The sequence below is a fragment of the Plectropomus leopardus genome, chromosome 12 (genome assembly GCF_026936395.1).
Source record: "Plectropomus leopardus strain MGB_pleo_1.0 chromosome 12, ASM2693639v1, whole genome shotgun sequence".
In the NCBI taxonomy this organism is placed as follows: Eukaryota; Metazoa; Chordata; class Actinopteri; order Perciformes; family Serranidae; genus Plectropomus; species Plectropomus leopardus.
This window is the reverse complement of record NC_142187.1, coordinates 35127714-35146202: the sequence shown is the minus strand read 5'-3', so window position 1 is coordinate 35146202 and position 18489 is coordinate 35127714. Positions and strand designations below refer to the sequence as shown.

The window sequence follows — 18489 nt, the reverse complement described above, 5'->3', positions numbered from 1 at the left end:
AATGGACTCTTCTTGCGATCACAGTAAACACGACCCCATCATCAATGTGTTATGATGATCCGCTTTAACAGGTGGAGGCGGGTGACAGTGGTGCACCTGCCTTACAGTGCAGGTAGACTGTTGACGGGCTGTTCCAACACCAGCTTTTCTTTCGTTTTCATCCCATACTCTTTTTTCCGGCATTGCTGATGTGGTTTTTTTGGCCCTCAAGATTGACCGGCCACATTTGCTGGATATGTCGGATCACCGGTCCAAACCTGGAAATAAACCTAGAGTTTATTTTACAGACTGCTTCAGCAGCTACATGCAGAAAACGACGGGCTTCGTCTCTCTGCCTGTCAGATACTACAGTCCCGTCACTGTACGCCGTCAGAGCCACTCCCTGTTTGTCACACGGCCACTCATCTACGATCAGATTAAATTCCTCCAAACATTATACGCAGCTAATGGAGTTATGTAATTCCCCTACCTATCCTGTTTCACTCAGGAATACGTTACGATACTGAAGCTAGACGCTCTCAAAATGCCGTTTCATCTGGACTTTACTGAGCCATCACTGCGCTGGAGGAAGTCACGAAACCTTATCCCTTCAGAATTTAGGATGTGTTATTTTTAACACATGCATGTTTGTAATCATGGACAAGCAATAGTTTTCAACACATTGTTCACAGATGACAAAGCAAGTTCATGACTTTGTCAGCAAAAGACCAGGAGTTAATGTCTCCACTAATAAGCTGCCTGCAGTATGTTTAGCACATATAATGGAAGAAAATAGAGAGAACACACAAAACTCTAAATCATAAAAAATTAAAGAAAAAAAACACAAAAAAATAGAAAAATACCCCCAAAAATGATAGATTTTTTTTAAAGACTGAAATGTTTTCTATAAATAGTTGGCAGTTAATTTTGTGAGACTCAACCAATCGATTAATCAACAAACAAACTGTTTGGTAACTTAACTTTATACAAAGCATCATATTTTGTAAACTACTACTATGTGTTTTTGTAATGCAAAAATCTTTATTTGTAACTGAAGGTAAATGTAGTGAAGTGAAAAGTACAATATTTCCCTCTGAGATGTAGTGGGTTAAAACTATAAAGTAGCATGAAAAGAAAATACTCAAGTAAAGTACAAGTGCCTCAAATTCATACTTCTGTACAGTACTTGAGTAAATGTACTTTGTTACATTTCACTGCTGCATGTCAGAGTAATCCTCGTGTGCAGTGGCTGTTCAGGGGAGAGAGTGTTAAATTCGTGCCACTTTGACGCTCGCCGCGCCTCTATAACGAGCTTCAGATCTCAGTCACAGTCAATGTTTGGACTCTGCTGCCCGGGGGAAAGTAAAAAAGGCATCGCTGCAATGTTTAATCCCCCCAAAAACATTCCAGCGCCGTGTAAAGAGACCAGACAACTGCAGCGTCTTTGCATCTGTCGCTGCAGAGCTGCGGAGCGACTCTAAGCTGCTGATGATGAACATGTTTCGCAGCTGCTCGCACCAACATGCAAATAACGGAAAATTATGAATCAGTCTGCGAGGCTCCAACAATGCAGAGCGGGACTTGGACGGGGATTTCCGTCATCCTCTGCTGCTTCCCAAAATGTCAGAGTGTCGCCTTACGAAGAGTTTTTATTTTTAGCCGGGGGGGGGGGGCTTCGTGTGAAGCTTTGCCGCTCCCCTCCTGGCCCTTATCCCGAAGAGGGCTGAATTCAGGTTCCCTTTGGATCCTGAGGCCTTTTTTAAAAAGGGGTAGGTGGAGTTTGCCCTCTCTCCGGTCCCCAGACCTGAGTTTGGGTCACAGCGGTTTGGTGTTGCCACTGTTGGACCTCCAACGCTCCCGGTCCCCCAAACTAAACCATCTGCAACTTTTAAGCAAGCAAAGAAGCCAAAGTGAGCGAGCGTCACTAATCATTTCGCAATGGATCAGCACAAGCATCGCACGGCTGGCGTCCAGGAGAAGCTGGAGATCATCGGGGTGGAGGACGAGTCCGGGAACCCCATCAGCGCCCTGACCATCCTGTCCCTGCTGGAGCGCGTGGCCGGCATCATCGACAACGTCCAGTCCTGCCAGCAGCGCATGGAGGAGCGTCAGCAGGACCTGGAGAACAACATCAAGACCATCCAGGGCGACGTCCTCAAGCTGGCCAAGGACCACACGGACACCAGCGGCACGGTGGAGAAGCTCCTGCAGAAGACCCGCAAGGTCAGCGCCAACGTCAAGGAGGTCCGGACGCGCGTCGAGAAGCAAAACGTTCGCGTCAAGAAGGTCGAATCCACGCAGGACGAGCTGCTCACCCGCAACAAGTTCCGGGTCGTCATCTATCAGGTAAGCAGAGTTTTCTTGTCTTGTCTTGTCTTGTCTTGTCTTGTCTTGTCTTGTCTTGTCTTGTCTTGTCTTGTCTTGTCTTGTCCGGTCAAGCCGTCCCTTCGCAACAACGGCGCCCTCATGGCATGAGTAATTCAAATAATGCTAAAACATTAGAAATAATGATGATGATGATAATGATAATTTAACAAAGAGAAAAACTGTATTTGCTCTAATTTAACCCTTTAATGTCCTAGCAAATTGGCTTAAATTCTTTCAAAAACATGAAAAGATGGCAATAAGAAAATAAACAAAAATTCACTCAAAAATTTGCGAGAAAGTTGTAGAAAAAAAAGAAGAAAGAAATTCCAAGAAACTGACCTGAAATCAGTGGAAAAATAAATGTAAAAAATATATAAAGAATAAATTTAAAGAAAATGAAGGGAAACAGTCTTCAAATGTTTATATGATTTGATTGACATTTTGATCATTTGGAAGTTGTGTCATATTACGTCACAATTTGCACTGGAGATCTAAACGATATCGTCCTCGGCCACAAACGCCATCAAAGTTACAAAATCTCTCAGTGGTTTGTTTTTATGGATTCAATGATCGGAGACTGGAGCTACAAAGTTTTCAAAATCTTTATATTTAAGGACTCTACATGGACAGCAGTATACATACTTTATACATTAATACCATGTTACACTTGTGAGCAAAACTTTATATTTAATACGTGAATCAATAAAAAAGTTTCTTCCTATTGACGAAACATTGACTTTAGCCGCCATGTTTCTGCATTTATGAGTAGTAGTACTTAGTATACTCTCTTGGCTGCTTTATAGTTCAAAGTTTAATAGAGCTAATAGATGCAGATACAAAAATGTGACACTACTTAAAGTAAATAATAGCTACCAGAACAAAATAACCAAATGTATACTTATTTTACCGTTGATGCAGTTTTCATGCTCTCCGCCGATCCTGCTGCGCTGAAACGTCAAGCAAACGTCACAACTCAGCTATCATCAAAATTTGCTCAATTTCCCACGTATAGTCATGATTTTGGAGGGCCGCTCGTGCTCGCACACGTAAACACAATATTTCTGAGGAGCACGTAAAGGCAGCAGAATTAATTGTTTTTAGTGAAAATTTCATATGTTGGTTTCAGAGTCTAAAATGTGAGAATTTGCTCGTTTTGCTTTAGACTTTATTCCACGATGAATGAAGGCGTACGCGTGTAATTCAAACCCTTTAAAAAACCTTTAGATGCCTTTTAAAAACATTTAAACCCAGAGAAACTCGAGCTAATCAGTTTCTTTCAAAATTAAGAAAAATTCAGAAGGCGACCGGCAGCTTACCAAAATATGTGCCAAAAATTAGCACGAAATTTGTCCCCCCCAAAAATCACAAAAAAATCACCTGAAAATAAGCACAAAAGCAAAAAAAAAGTTTTCTTTTCTGTAATACATACATGTTTTCAGACATATTTTCCCGTCATGGTTTCGGTTTAGGCGAAACTGGAGAATAATTAATTTAAGTATATAAAATAAAGTCGTGTCATTCCTTTGAGTGGCACAAACTCTGTGAGCCGACGAGATCTTAACCCAAACGAACTGAAATCTTTGAGCGGAGGACGCGGTGAAATGAAGAGTCCTCGACTCCGAAACACCGTCTCTCTATATAAATGTATTGTCATCACGTTGAGGCGGCACGCTCTCGGACGATCCTCTTATTGCTGCTAATCAGAAAACTCCCGAGGAGCGGCTTCTTCGACCGAAACCAAACGAGGCGTCTGCAGACGGACACGTGATCCGGCCTCTAAAAAGAGCGCGAGAACGCTGTGGAGCCGATGAAGGAGGCTGTCGTCGTTAAAGAGATGGACAGACTTCGTAATGGCGGTAAATTGGGACGCTGCGGGACTTTCTGTGGTCAGACGACAGACGGTAAAACATAAAAAGACGTTTCTGTGAACTCTGAGGATTTCTTTGGCGGTGATCAAAGACGCTCTGCACGTCGCTGCAGGCCGTGAGAGCAGACCAGAGGAGGATGGTGTCGAAATCTGAGCTGCAGCCTCAATCAGAGACACTCTGAGGCTGCAGGTTTTTTACTGAACTGCACCGTTAACCCTTTAAAACCCGGACCGACATCAGTCGTTCACAAGCATTTAGACCTCTGAAACGTGAGCAAATAGGCAATCAGAAAATTGTCAAGAGATGTCCCTTAAAATAGAAGAGATGTATTTATTTCTTTTAAAAGTGCAAAAAAGAGAGAAATTTTTTTTTTAAGAATTAGGGGGAAAACTATAGTTTAAATTAATATATACTTATTAGATTTATATATTTTTTAATTTATTTATTTGTTTTAATATATTTACATTTTTTTATTTGAGTGTTTAACTTTTTTTATTGATTCATTTTAATATGTATGATTTTATTTTGGTATTATTATTATTATTATTATTATTATTATTATTATTATTATTATTATTATTATTATTATTATTATTATTATTTGAGATACTGGATTTCAGATTTTCATGAGCTTTTTGAATGAAATGTAAATATGTAAATATATGCATTTTCACTCAATCTTGAAGTCTTGTTTTGCAGGGAGGCTTTATAAAATATTTTTAAGATAAAAAGTAAAATAAATCAAGAAAAGAATGTCCAGAAAATTATATAGATAATTATCTTAATTATTATATTTTTAAAAAAAAAAACAAAATATTGTAATGTTTCAGCACTTTCTTGAGCTCATTGTGGGTTTTTTCTTTTGTCGTTACTGTTTTTTTCCAATACCTTTAACCCTTTATTCCCTTTATTCAGACATTTAAACCTCTGAAAACTGATTAATTTCTTTCTAAACATGGTTAAAAAACAGCACCAATAGTCCTAGAAATGTCCAGCATCCCATCACATCCTAAAAAATATTTGTAAAAGGTGAAAAAGGAAATAATCTGAAAATTATCTTGAAAGAATATTAGATATTATAAAAAAAATTAAAAATATAAGGTAAAAAAGAAAAACAATGAACTGAATAATAATAATAATAATAATAATAATAATAATAACAATATATTAATGTATGTTTTCCATAATACAAATGTAATATAATTATAATAATTATATACTAAGGACATTTTCCCCCTTTTATTGAATAATTGTCTTGTGATGCCCCCTTTTTTAAGTTAGATTTAGGGTCAGGTGACTGTAGCCTTTTAAATACCTTTTTTCCCATAATATATATATATATATATATATATATATATATTTTTTTTTTTTTTTTTTTTAATAACATCTCATATTCACTCCAGATACTTTTCAGATGATTGTCACTGTTCATTTTTTTTTTTTTTTTTTTGCAGTTTTTAAAAGATATCAAACTAATGTTGTCAGTTTCAGGGGTTTAACCCTTTATTACACAGATCATCATCTTACGGTTTAATCTGTCAAACTTGAGAAAATTGTGGTTTTATGTCTCTGAAACGACCCGACGGCGAGCTCCATGTCAGGCCGTGATTGTGGGTGACAGCAGTTTACGGCGTGTCCCCGCCGGCTCTGAACGCTGCATGTGGTCCCAGAATAGGTCTCTCTGTCACGGATCCACAGCAGCTGTTAGCAGCACATAGCGGCCCGGTTACTATTCTGAAGGCTGCACGTTAACGAGGGCAGCAGCTCGCTCTCAAATCTGCAGAGCCGCGCTGCTGCCCGTCTCTTTAACACGTCAGTTACATTTCATAACAAGATTCAGCCTCATGTGAAGCTTTTCCAACTAAACTTTGAGGGAATTTTTTTTTTCTGTAAAATAAGTTTAAATACATAATTAAGATAATTATAAATACAGGTTTCTGGACACCATCTTATGTTATGTTTTTTTTAAATCACCAAAATTTTAATGGCAAAAAGGCCAAAACTTAAAATAAAAAGTAAAATCACAAAAAAATTGTTTTTAAAAATTTTTTAAAAAACTTTTTCTTTAAAAATCACCAAAACTTTAAAAAGAAAAGAAAATCAGGAAAAACTTTTAGAGAAAAAAAGCCCCAAAATTATGAAAAATAAAATTGCCAAAAACTTTTAAAATTCACCAAAAAATTTTTTTAAAAAAATAAAAAAAAAAAAGAAAGAAATTGCCAGAACATTCTTAAAGAAAGGAAACGTCAAAAAAAAGTTTTTAAAATTCACAAAAACTTTTAATGGAAAAAAAGCCCAAAATTATAAAATTTAAAAAAAGGCAAAAGTCCATAAAATTGCCAGATATTTTTAAGAGCACACACATTTTTCTTTAAGAATCACCAAAAATACTCAAAGAACAAATATCCACATGTAAAAAATTTTCACACAAAAAATGGCCAAAAACTGATAGAAAAAGACAATTGCCAACACTTTTAAAAATTAACCCCCCAAAAAATGTTTAAATAAAAAGAAAAAAATCACCAAAAGTTGGTTTTTTTTGTTTAAAATCACCCAAAAAATTCAAAGAAAAAAAAAATGACAAAAATTATAAAAGCAACAAAAAGGCAAACGTTTGTGAAATCACCAAATATTTTAAAGGAAAAAAAAATCATTTTTGTTTTTCAACCAATAACAATAACCAATAGTGCAACACAAAAAAAAATCCTTCCTGACATCATTAAAGCCTTTTAAACGTAACTTAATGAGTCGTATTTGGAGGATACTGAGCTCGGGGACGTGGACACGCTGCCGTCTTTAACCCGTGTCGTCGCTGTCAGCTGACCGTGGCGGCCCACATGACCCGAGTTCAGAGTTCAGTTCCTGGTCTCTGGTTCAGGTCTCTTTCGGTGCTCTGGGTCCGGGTTTAGCTCGGTCTGGTCCCGGGTGGCTCGGGCTTTCTGTGCGTCCCGCCTGCAGTGTTGAGTTTCCTGGTGAGGATGAGCAGCTGGTTATTCTGAGGCCTCCGTCCATCTCCTAATATAGAGCTTCAGCTGCCGTCATTTCCCAGCATGCATCGGGCGCTTTGTTGGACGCTGCTCGCCGGCGGCTGAATGATGAAGGCCGGGGCGGTAATCAGAAAAAGATGAAGGTGTGCCGGTCCGCGCCGCCGGCCGCTCCGCCTCGGACATCAGAGGACGGTGTGTCGCTCCACAGCAGTTAATGAGTTAGTGATGTTTGTGCAGAGCGGGAAGGAGAGACGCCGAGCAAAGACGAGTTTACGACCTCAACTTCCCTCAGACATAAACGCTTTCAAAATAAGAGGTCACGCCGCTGATAGAGAGTGTCTGTTTGACTCTGAACAAAATCTTATATTTCTGCTAGTTCTGCAGGAGGACAACATTTCTCTGCAGTATTATTAGTCGACAGTGTAAAAACAAAAAAAATGTCCATTAGTAATTTGGTGACAGACTTGAGTTGACGTGAGTTTTAAAAGTTTTGGGCAATTTTCTTTTTCTTTTTTTTTTTTCGCTTTTGGGGAGAGGGGGTGGCATTTTGGGGGTGGTTTTCTTTAAAAATATCTGCAGATTGGAGGCATTTGGGGGGGGTTGTTCTAAAAAAAAATTTCAGACTTTTCTCTCCCTTAAATTTTTTGGCATTTAAAAAAATAAATAAAACAGAGATTTCTCATTTTCTTGAAATATTTCTGATGATTTTTTAAAATTTATTTTTGGTAAGTTTTTAAAGTTTTTGGCAGTTTTATTTTTCTTATTTTTTCCATTTTGCTTTTTTTCAAACATTTTTTGCAGATTTTTTTTATTTTTTATTTTTGAATACTTTTTGGTGATTTTTTTTTCTCTTCTTAAGCATGTTTGGTCATATTTTTCCCCAGTGTTTTTTTGTGATTTTAAAAAGGTTTTTTTTTCTATTCCTTAGGTGTGTGTGAGTGTGTGTTAACATAATGAATGTCTGAGTGTGTGTGTGTCTGAGTGTGGGTGTGTGTGTGTGTGTGAGTGTGAGAAATCAAACTGTCTCTCTGCTCTCGCTCCGTCTCCTTTTCTTCCACCTCCTGAGGTTATTAATCCGTTTTGACCCACATTCCCTGCCGGCGTAATTATTGTGTCGCTCTCGGTGTCTGGACGCGCTCTGATGACTCCTCCCTGATTAATGAGTGTGATCGTTGCAGGTGGCCGCAGTTTAATTAGGATTAATTGGCTTTCACATCACAAAGTCACCTGCAGGGCGCCACAGGTGGAGCAGGTCTGAGAGCAGCCGCGACACCTTCAGAAACATCAGGGAGCACGGGACAGTTTTTCTTTTTATTCGGGTTTGACATATTTAAAAAGTGAGAACCAGAGAAACATTTAAATTAATACCAAATATAGAATATCCTGAAAAAGTGAGTTATTTTTACTACTTTAATTCAAAAAGGTCAACTTTCATATATTGTATATTCATTACAAGTAAGCAACATATTTCAAGCCTTTTTTTGTTTTAACTTTGATGATTGTGGCTCATAGCTCATAAAATCAGAAATACAGCACCTCAAATAATAATAATAATAATAATAATAATAATAATAATAATAATAATAATAATAATAATAATAATAATAATAATAATAATAATACATTTTATTTATAAAGCGCTTTTCCAGGACTCAAAGACATCGTACAGAAGTTAAAGAGAAATGTCACAATATTTCAAGATTTTTCAAAAAGTAATAAGTATGTTATTTTATATACTCAGTACTTGGTTGGGGCTCCTTTACTACGAATTACTGCATCAGTGTGGCGTGGAGGCTCAGAGTTTTGGGAGCGGAGTTGTTTCTAATGTTTTTAATTTTAATTTTTTATTTATTTATTATTTTTTTCTTGCTTTCGGCCATAATTTTAAAAACATTTTAGTTTATGTAATGAGTCTTTCAAAACATGGGGAGAAGGAAGCAACTAAACAAGACATGCCTTAAAAAAATTGTGAAAAATAATAACAATTTTAAAAAAATATGTAAAAAAAAAAAAAAAAGCTACAACTAAATTACCTGAAAATAAGCAAAAGAAATTAAAAGTTAAAAAAGCAAAAATTACAAAAAAGACTCAAAAAGCGCTAAAAAAAAACAGTATTTCTTTTTTGTATTTTATTTACTCCTGTGACATAATTCTAGGTATAAAATTATTGTAATTTTCCCTATTCCCTCTTTTTAAAACTAATTTTTAGGTAAGTTTTTTGTCACATTTTACTTATTTTTTGCAATTTGTAGAAGATTTCTTGCCAAGTTGGTCATTGCCCTTTTTCGTCCCAGATTTTCAAACAAAATTAAATCAGTTTGCTCAGTTTTGGTTTTTTTTGTACTTTCAGGTTTTTTTCAGAATTTGTACTATTTTTTTGCTGATTTTTGTTTTGTGTCTTCTGAGCTGGTTTCTTTGCTCAGGCTTCAAAGGGTTAAATTGGATGGTGTCATTATTATTATTAGCGTCCTTCTTGAGTTGCAGGTGTTGTTCCTTCCTGCCTGAATGAGTCTCCGTTTCTCTTCATCTGTAAAAATAGAAAAACTTGATCTCATGAAGATGCCGGTGTTTTCGGAGGCTGCGGGTCTGACCGAGTCTCTCGGAGGAATATCATGTTTTAATCTGGACCTGCAGCAACGAGCAACATAGTAATTTATCCATAACGGACAGAAGAGACGGACGAGGAGACGGGGGTCGGCTTCCTCTCCATGTGTCCCGTGCAGGGATCAAAACTTTAAAGCAGATGCACAAAAACATTCAGAGGAAACTAAATTCAGATTAAAAATCCAGAAGAAAAAGGAAACTTTTTAAAATCCTCTTGTTCTCTGTCTTCTCCCAAAAAACGCTGCCTTCACGTGCTGCGCAGAAATATCATACTTACAACTTACGAGCACATGAACGACCCTCAATCGGTAGGATTTTTAGGACATTTTTCGGATTTTTGGACATTTCTCGGATTTTTGGACATTTCTCGGATTTCTGGACATTTCTTGGATTTTTGGACATTTCTCGGATTTTAGGATCTAGGGTCTTAGCTTGGACCTAGTATTTGATGACTTTAGATGGGAAAGAGTTGGATTGACGGCAGCTTCAGGTGGTCATTAGAGGAACTGCAGTTTTTTGCGTCTTTCTTCAGACCTGAAAGTTGCTGCTGGTTTAAAGCTTTGTTGTCCTGACTGTCCTCTGTCCTCTGTCCTCTGTCCTGTCCTCTGCAGGGTGAGGCCGAGGTCCCATCGGTGGCCGTCACCAAGTCTCCCAAAGGATCCGGCCTGGAGGGATTGGAGATCGAGCCCGACTCCTACGACGTCCCCGTGGACCTCTCCTCCGACGAGGAGTACCTGAGCGTGGAGGAGGCCGACCCCTCGCGAGCCGCCCGCATCAAGAAGTCCATGGCGAAGGGCACCGAGAGCCTGAAGGCCGCCTTCTCCAAGGAGAACATGGCCAAAACCAAAGACAACCTGGGCACCAAGTTCCACAACCTGGGCGAGAAGGTGATGCCGCCGGAGCGCCGGGACAAGATGCACCAAGCCGGCGAGCGGCTGAAGCAGTCCGGCGAGCGGCTGAAGGAGAACATCGCCAAGAAGGCTCCGAACAAAGAGACCTTCCGCATCAAGCTGAAGAAGGAGAGAGCCGTCGGCGAGGGCCAGGAGGGCGCCGAGGCCGAGGCCGACGCCGACGCCGAGCTCCACATCCGGGCCCCGAGCGCCGAGAAGCCTGTCGCCTACACCGAGGTCGCCATGGAAACCAAGAGGGAGGGACCCGTGGAGGAGGCTGGCGCCACCCGGATAGGGGAGGAGGATTACAGGAAGTAGATCAGACGTCAGATCAGACATGAAGAAGAGGCGGGAAACCGGAGGAAGCTCGTAATGTCGAGGGTGTAGAGAAGAAGGTCTGTGATTGGTCGACATCGATGACGGACATTTTTATTTGTGTTTTTAAAAGGAAAAGGTTCGTAAGATGGCAATCAGTACTGACCCCAAAGACCCTTCAGAATAAAAACTGGTTATTTATGAAATTCATTTCATGGTGGAGGTCGCTCAGTTTTTAACGATTTTGTGATTTAACCTTTTAAAAGCTGAGTAAATTGGTTTGACTCCTTTAAAACAAAATGAATGAAAAGGCAGTGAGCAATTACAAAAAAATTAATAAAAGATGGTGAGAATACCTGAAAACTTTAATATACATATATTTTCTAAAAGGGGTCAATAAAAATAGGAAAAATGTCCAGTAAACAACATTCAGAATTATTATAATTATTATGTTTGTCATTAAATTTTTTTGCTTATTTTCATACAGTTTTCTTTTAATAGTTTTTTTGGTTTTTTTGCAAATTATGGACCATGTCTTGGTAAGTTGCTCATTGCCTTCTCCCCATGTTTTTGCAAGAAATCACACTTATTTTCTCAGGTTTCAAATGGTCAAAAACATCTTGTTGCGAATGTGAGAATCTTTATCTCAAATGCTCAAAAAAAATAAAAAATAAAAATCAGGTTTAGTATATGATTAATTTGTGAGTCAAAATTTCGGAGATGTGAGATTGCTATGAGGTTGCGCTGTGGTTAGTAACCATGGTTACGGATATTTTGCACCAAAAATCTGCAAGTAAAAGCAAAGCGGCTGCAGAGGGATGATGGATGTTGATCTGAGGGTCTGGATGTACATATAGTGTTGTACATGCTGCCAAAACTGGGGAGGTGAACTTTGGTGGCTGCAGGTCTCAGCTGGTCTCTGAGACGCTGCTGAGGAAATAAAATAAGAATTCAGACTGGTTTCTGTACGCAAAACAGTAGGACGCAGACGAAGTTAATGCAGAGGTGCTTTTAAATTGCATCAGTGATCGCTTAGGTAGAAATTAAAGCTGCACCAGGCAATAGATTTAACTCTTATTTGGACTCATTTAATGCAACGTTAAGGAAAAGTTTAGGGACAAAAAGTTGCTCATTGAGGTGTATTTAATTAACATTAAAATGATCATAATAATGAGATTAAAGTACGTTTTTTTCACTTCAGTCACTCAGCCGGACATCGTGTTCATGTGAGCTGATTTCTGTGTTCAGACTTTAGTTTTTGCTGATACAGTCAGTGTCATATCTGCCGACGTGATTTAGATGACGGAAAAAAATATGGCTGTTTCTGCATTTCGGTCACTTTTACTCACTGAAATTTAAAAAATAGATTATTTAATTAACCTCCATGAATTTTAGTTTTAACCATCAGAGTTTGTAATGCATACAAACGGGTGCACAAAATAGCATGTCGTCGACAATTTTAATCTGGAACGTGTTTCATTTTTTTTTGTTTTTCAGCGCATTTTTGTAAGTCCTTACATTAAAATAACATTAATTTTATACATTTCCCCCTAAAAAAAGGAATTTGAATTCATTTTCACCAAGTTTTGCAAACAATTGTGTGGAATTTCATCGTTTTCTCTGCGCCATCGAAAATTCACCGATCAGAATATTCAGATCAAAGACTGTTTTTTATGTCTGCATATTAAAGAAACATTGAACATTTTAAACATATTTCCCCAAAATGAATCTAAATTGATTTAGTGTCTTTGGGAAATCTACGTTTAAGTTTGATTGACAAACAGCTGGAGATCAAAACTTTGCACGACCTCTCTCGCAGCGCTGTCCCTTTTCTATCGCAGATCTGACAATAATCGTTGTATTTTAGGCTGTAATTTCTCTTCTGAGTGAATGTGGGAGGTTTGACGGTCGGAGACGCTGCTTTTAGAGCACTGCTGAATTTAGGCACATGAATGTTTTCATTTTATTTTGCTGCTTGTTGATATTTTTTCTGAATGTATTCTTTCATCAGGATGAGTTCAGGATTATTCTTCATATTTTCTGTAGAAGCTTGGCTTAAATAATGCTGCTATATATTAGTCCAGTGTCTTATTCTGAAAAACACACTTCCTGTTAAGCTTTTTAACCTGTGCTTCGTGACGCTGTATTAATGTTTCAGGTGAGTGAAAAATGCGTTGGAGTGATGTGATTGATAATATTTAGTTTTGAACATTTTGAATAAGGTTTCATCTCTTGCATATATTTAATTTTTTTTTCATTTTTGATTCAGTTTCCATAATTTGTCTTGTTGTCATTTTTACGATCATCTCAGTCCAGTTTGAATGCTTTATGATGAAATCAGCTGATTGAGGACTCGTGTTGTTGTTTTCGGCCTGTAAACTGAACAAGCGGCACCGGATGTGAATGGTTTTGTTTTTGTATAAATAAACTTCTCGTGAAACCTGTGTGCTCGATGAACGACACAAAAACCACAAAGACATAACTGCAGGTGTTGGTGTAATTATTATTTTTATTATTATTATTATGGATTATTTATGCTTTTATTTAAAGTGTTTCATCGTGGTGAGGATTGCAACCAGCTGAAACTTCTCCCGGTTTAAATTCCTTCAGTGTTCAGGGCGTTTTTACTGGGAGCTGAATTATTATTTAATTTAATTTGATGTGATTTTTTGAAATTTTTATTATTATTAGTTTATTTTTAATGTAAAGTATAGTTAAAAAAAAATTTTAAAGTTTTTTTTTCTCTTTATTGTTAACATTAGGTGTCGACACTGATTATTAGTAGTTAATGAGACTGACAACATGTGGAACTGATATGCATTTACAATAAAATTGAGAATCTGTCTGTGAATATTTATATATATATTATATATATAATATTATGATATTAAAGTTGAAACTAACGCAAAGTAGTCTGTAGAAGTCTAAAGAAGTCACTTTTCACTTCTTCAAATGTGTCTGTTTCAGTGCTGTGGCTGTCAAACACTCAGCTGTTCGACAGTCAAAGTCCTTCACTGCATTTGGTTCTCCGCGGCTCTATTCTTATTATCATTGGCTGTTCGTGTTGTCTGTCAAAACATCGCTGGAATGAGCTCTATTTTCTAAGTTCTAAGTTACTTCGTGATTGCTATCATTGTTGTTTTATCGCCCAGCACGTGCAGCTGTTATTGCGTTTGCGGGTGTTACCAGGCCTATCCTGTGAAATTACACTTTGTCTCTCACCATTAGGCATATTTAATTTTAGGACAATAGGACTCACTGGATGCGGTCAGACCCTGCAGGAATGTTATAATTTATATCATTTATATAACTGTAATTATTTTTATCCCGTCCATCAGTTCAGACCCTTTGATTATTGCTTATCTTTTCACAGATGTCTTGTTTTATCACTAACATCTCAAACTGGAGTCTCCCAGCAGCGTCGGAGGCGCGGATCGTCTCTCCTCTCTGTCACTATCTCCCACTGATCTCATTCATCTGCGGCTTAAATTAAATCACTAACTCGATGTCGGCTCGAGCAAAACACGATCACTCATCTGAGTCAGCAGGGTCCCGCACATCCGCTCCTCTGCCGGCGCCGGCGTCTAAATGAAATGCCAATCACTCGGCCTCGCTCTCTCCTGAGGGAATTTACAGTCGGACTCGTCTCCTGTGTGGCCGCAGATCTCAGCAGCAGTTTGTCAAGTGTGAATTTATTGGCCCTAAAACAAACACCGGGGCCTCATTTCCTCGAAGGGTCCAATCAAACCGAGCAGCTGCCACATAAACCCCGATAAAAGACGCTCTGAGGCCCAAACTAGAGACCAAAAGTCAAGTTATCTGCAATCTGAGACGTGTCTGTTAATCCAGAGTTTAACAACTATATGACTTCATTAACCCTTTAACACCCCAACAGACGTGGGTTTTCTTGTGCTGCGTTCGGACGCCTTTCACAAGCATCTAAACCTACAAAACCACAGGGAAAAATCATTGAGTAATTTAGTAAAGAATGGTCAAAATAATTAAGAAGAAAGAAAAGAAAACTATATTTATGGTTCTTTGAATTGCGCAGTTATAGTTTGCTACATCTTTTGGTCATTTCTACCTGGAATCCCCGATCCAGGTCTACTCTCCTTCTCGCCCACTACGCTCTGCATGCGAAAGACGCCCGGTGCTTCCAGCCCAGCACGGCTCTAAATCTCTAGCCAGACTCTTCTCTTCTGTTGTTCCCAAATGGTGGAACAAACTTCCAAACTCTGTGCGATCTGCTGAGTCCCTTTCTACCTTTAAGAGACAATTGAAAACTCAATTGTTCCGAGAACACCTCGGCACTTAACCTGACTCTTCTCCGCTTTGACCTTTGGGGTAGAGTAAGTCAGAAGGTCCAAAACCCAGCACCTAATGATTATCTAGCACTGACAAAGTTGTGTGATGTTGTATGTTGATTGTCATCGTAAGTAGTGATACTGAGATTGTTGAGTCTCAGATACTGAGATCGCTACTGGTTATTACTTTGGTTTTTAAAAAAAAAAAAAAAAAAAAAAGAAGGGGGGGGCTGTGCAGCACTTCTTCTGCCACTAGACGGCAATACCTGTGACCAATCACACCTGAAGCACTTTTTGCACTTACTAAGGGTTTTTTTCCTTAAGTCTAAATTCTTGCTTGTGTTGTACGTCGCTTTGGATAAAAGCGTCTGCTAAATGAAATTGTAGAATTGTAGAATTTCTTAAATTGTTCATCATGTTCTTCCCAAGTTTTTGAAAGAAATCCTGTCACTTTGCCACATCACTTTTCTCGGGCTGCGTTCAGACACTGCACAAGAAATATGTATCTATATAAAAGAAAAATGTAACTAATTTCAGGTAATTTTCTTGTTCTTTTTTACAAATGTCTCAATATTTTTTTGGGTCATTTCTACCTTCATTACTCATTGTCTTTTTTCTATGTTTTTGAAAGAAATCAAATTTGATGAAGTTTCAAAGGGTTAATAATGTAAACACATACTGTTTCTGATGTCTGTTCAGCATGTTAAATGTATTTTTTTATATATTTTTTATTGTATGTATTTTTTCTGTAACACAGTTTTAAGTATGAATCAATATAGTTTTCTGGACCTTTTGTTTGGATTATTTTCTAAAAGTTCCCCCCTCTGTTTTAAAACAATTTTTAAGGTTAAAATTTCTTGGTCACACTTGTACAGGCGTCTGAATGCAGCATAAGAAAACTGATGTGGATCTAGGGTCCAAAGGGTTAACGTGGTGTCCGTGTGCACAGAGCGAGCAGCATGGCGTCCTCGCCGTGCTGAGTGTGATCATGAATCTGGATCTTTCTGATCGGCTCTCTGCAGGTTCGTCAGCTGCTGCAGCTAATTTCAGCACTGCTGCTTTTTATAACCCTGACACGCTGACGGACGACACCGCCGCCGCCGTCTGCACCTCCCGCCATAAATATCGGTCATGGCCTGAGGGCACCTGTGCTTCACTGTTACCGAGTTGTCACGGCAACCGTGCTCATCAAAAGCCTTTAGAGAAGTGGAGCAAAATGACATTAATTAATTTCCTCCCTCGTTCAGGCAGATCTGTGATTCTGAGCCACGGGGTAACTGTGCAGCTCTGCGGCGTTTCTCCGCCTGCACGGCGACGCCAACGCCAGAAACCATCATTTTGATTTACTTCAGAGAGAAAGAGATAGAGGGGCCACTCTGGAGTGATTGCATTCAGCTCCATCTGTTTGTTATGCATTAGCCGAGCACAATTGAGCTCTTCAAGCAATCTGTTGAGGAGAAACGGCCTCGGGTGATTCCAGAGAAGAAGAAGCGCCGTCTGCTGATCCTCGGATCCATTAAGACATTTTCATCCTCAGAGTGTGAGCACTTCTTCTTCTTCTGTGCCGGAAACACTTGAATAACCTGCAGATTTTTTTCGAGGAGTCTCTGTTTCTCTGGGATTGACTTGTCAAATCTCTTCTTTCAGCAGTGTAACATCGACTCTCTCACAGGTTTACATTTGCATTTTGGGGCACAGAGCAGGAGTGAGTTTGCTGCGCTGGATTCACCGCTCTGTTTCCTTTTATTTGTCACCCGAAAAGTCGTCTTTAAATCTATCTGCGTAAAGCCGAGACTGTGGTGGCTTGCAGAGGTTTCTTATTTGTCCACTGTGACAGCTACAAGACCACAGAAGAAGAGCTGTCATGTGACAAAAGAAGAAGTCAAAGTGCAGAAAACAACAGAATGAGAGAGTTTCTGCAGCATCAGGAAAAAACCGTCTGCCACAAATTACATTTATATTCAAATTTATAAAAGCAATGCGATGCAGAAACATAATGCCGCCTGAATTACATTTCCTTTATAGTTTAAGACCATGAGATGTGTTTAAAAGTCCTGGAAAGGGGGGCCTGGCGGCTCAGCGGGTAGAGCGGACGCCCCATGTATTGAGATTGTGTCCTCGCCGCAGCGGCTGTGGGTTCAATTCCAAACCTCTGCCCTGTGCTGCGTGTCACCCCCTCTCTCTTCCCCACCACACTTAAACTGTCCTGTCGAATAAAGGCACTAAAAAGCCCCCAAAAAAATAATCTTTAAAAAATAAATAAATAAAAGTCCTGGAAAAGGCTAAGAAATTAAGTTTAATTAATTAAGTAAAGTAAAATAAAATAAAATCTTTTTTTTGTTTACTTTCACATTTGGTTTTAGGTTGGTTGTTTGGTTTGTTGGTTACTTTTTTTCTTTGTTTGTTTACTTTGCAATTCTTTTGTTTGTTTGTTGGTTGGCTGGTTAGTTATTTTTCTTTTTTTGCTAATTATCGGGTAATTTTCTGGCACTTTTTAATATTTTCTGGCTAAACTCTGGGACATTTCTTCTGAAGTTGCTAATTGCCTTCTTCACGTTTTTCAAAGATTTGCAAAGGTTTTAAAGGGTTAAAGAGTCCTCCACAGATTTCATTTGAAACCTGAAGCGACACTGCTTTACTTGTCAGGATCATTTCTGACAAATTACAATCAAATCAAATCTTGTGCTGCATTCAGACGCCTTTCACAAGTAATTTTTTTGAACTCTGCGAAAATTGTTGGGATTTCTTTCGAAAACATGAGCAAAAGGCAATGAGCAGCTCGTCAGGAAATGCCCCGTAAACTGCAAGAAAAAAACATTCTCACTCCAGTTGTCACGTGTGAAATGTGAGTATTTGGGTGCTGAAACACTTGTGTGTTTGGAGATTGTTTCCATCTTTAAACACTTTTGAAAAACAAGAACAGATTTGGACTTGATTTTGATGCTGCATTCACTTGATCAATTAAAATATGTTAAAACAACCTTTTGTTAGTTGTCATGAAAACTATTCCTACTGCGGCATTTTTTGGCTTCCCTACAAAGCATCACAATGGGTCGTGTGTTTTTCAAAAACGTGTAAATTAATTTGATGTTGGACCGACGCACTGAACTGCTTTCCTGCTCAGGCGCGTCGGCTCCAGACCTGCAGAAACCTCGTCAATGCAGATTGTGTGTGA

The 18489-nt window shown here is 38.6% G+C and overlaps 1 protein-coding gene across 1 annotated transcript; it reads left to right on the top strand.

Moving 5' to 3' along the window:
• Positions 1-1710: 1710 nt before the first annotated feature.
• Positions 1711-13454, top strand: cavin4a (caveolae associated protein 4a). The gene is made up of 2 exons (XM_042498462.2): positions 1711-2325; positions 10417-13454. The coding sequence occupies exons 1-2, from the start codon at positions 1918-1920 to the stop codon at positions 11011-11013; spliced, it is 1005 nt and encodes a 334-aa protein (XP_042354396.2). The 5' UTR covers positions 1711-1917; the 3' UTR covers positions 11014-13454.
• The last annotated feature ends 5035 nt before the right edge of the window (positions 13455-18489 follow it).

Bases quoted from the DNA above. Each gene is read 5' to 3' on its own strand.
- cavin4a (XM_042498462.2), top strand. From the start codon at position 1,918: ATGGATCAGCACAAGCATCGCACGGCTGGCGTCCAGGAGAAGCTGGAG. The intron at 2,326-10,416 runs GTAAGCAGAGTT...TGTCCTCTGCAG, and splicing joins TCCGGGTCGTCATCTATCAG to GGTGAGGCCGAGGTCCCATC.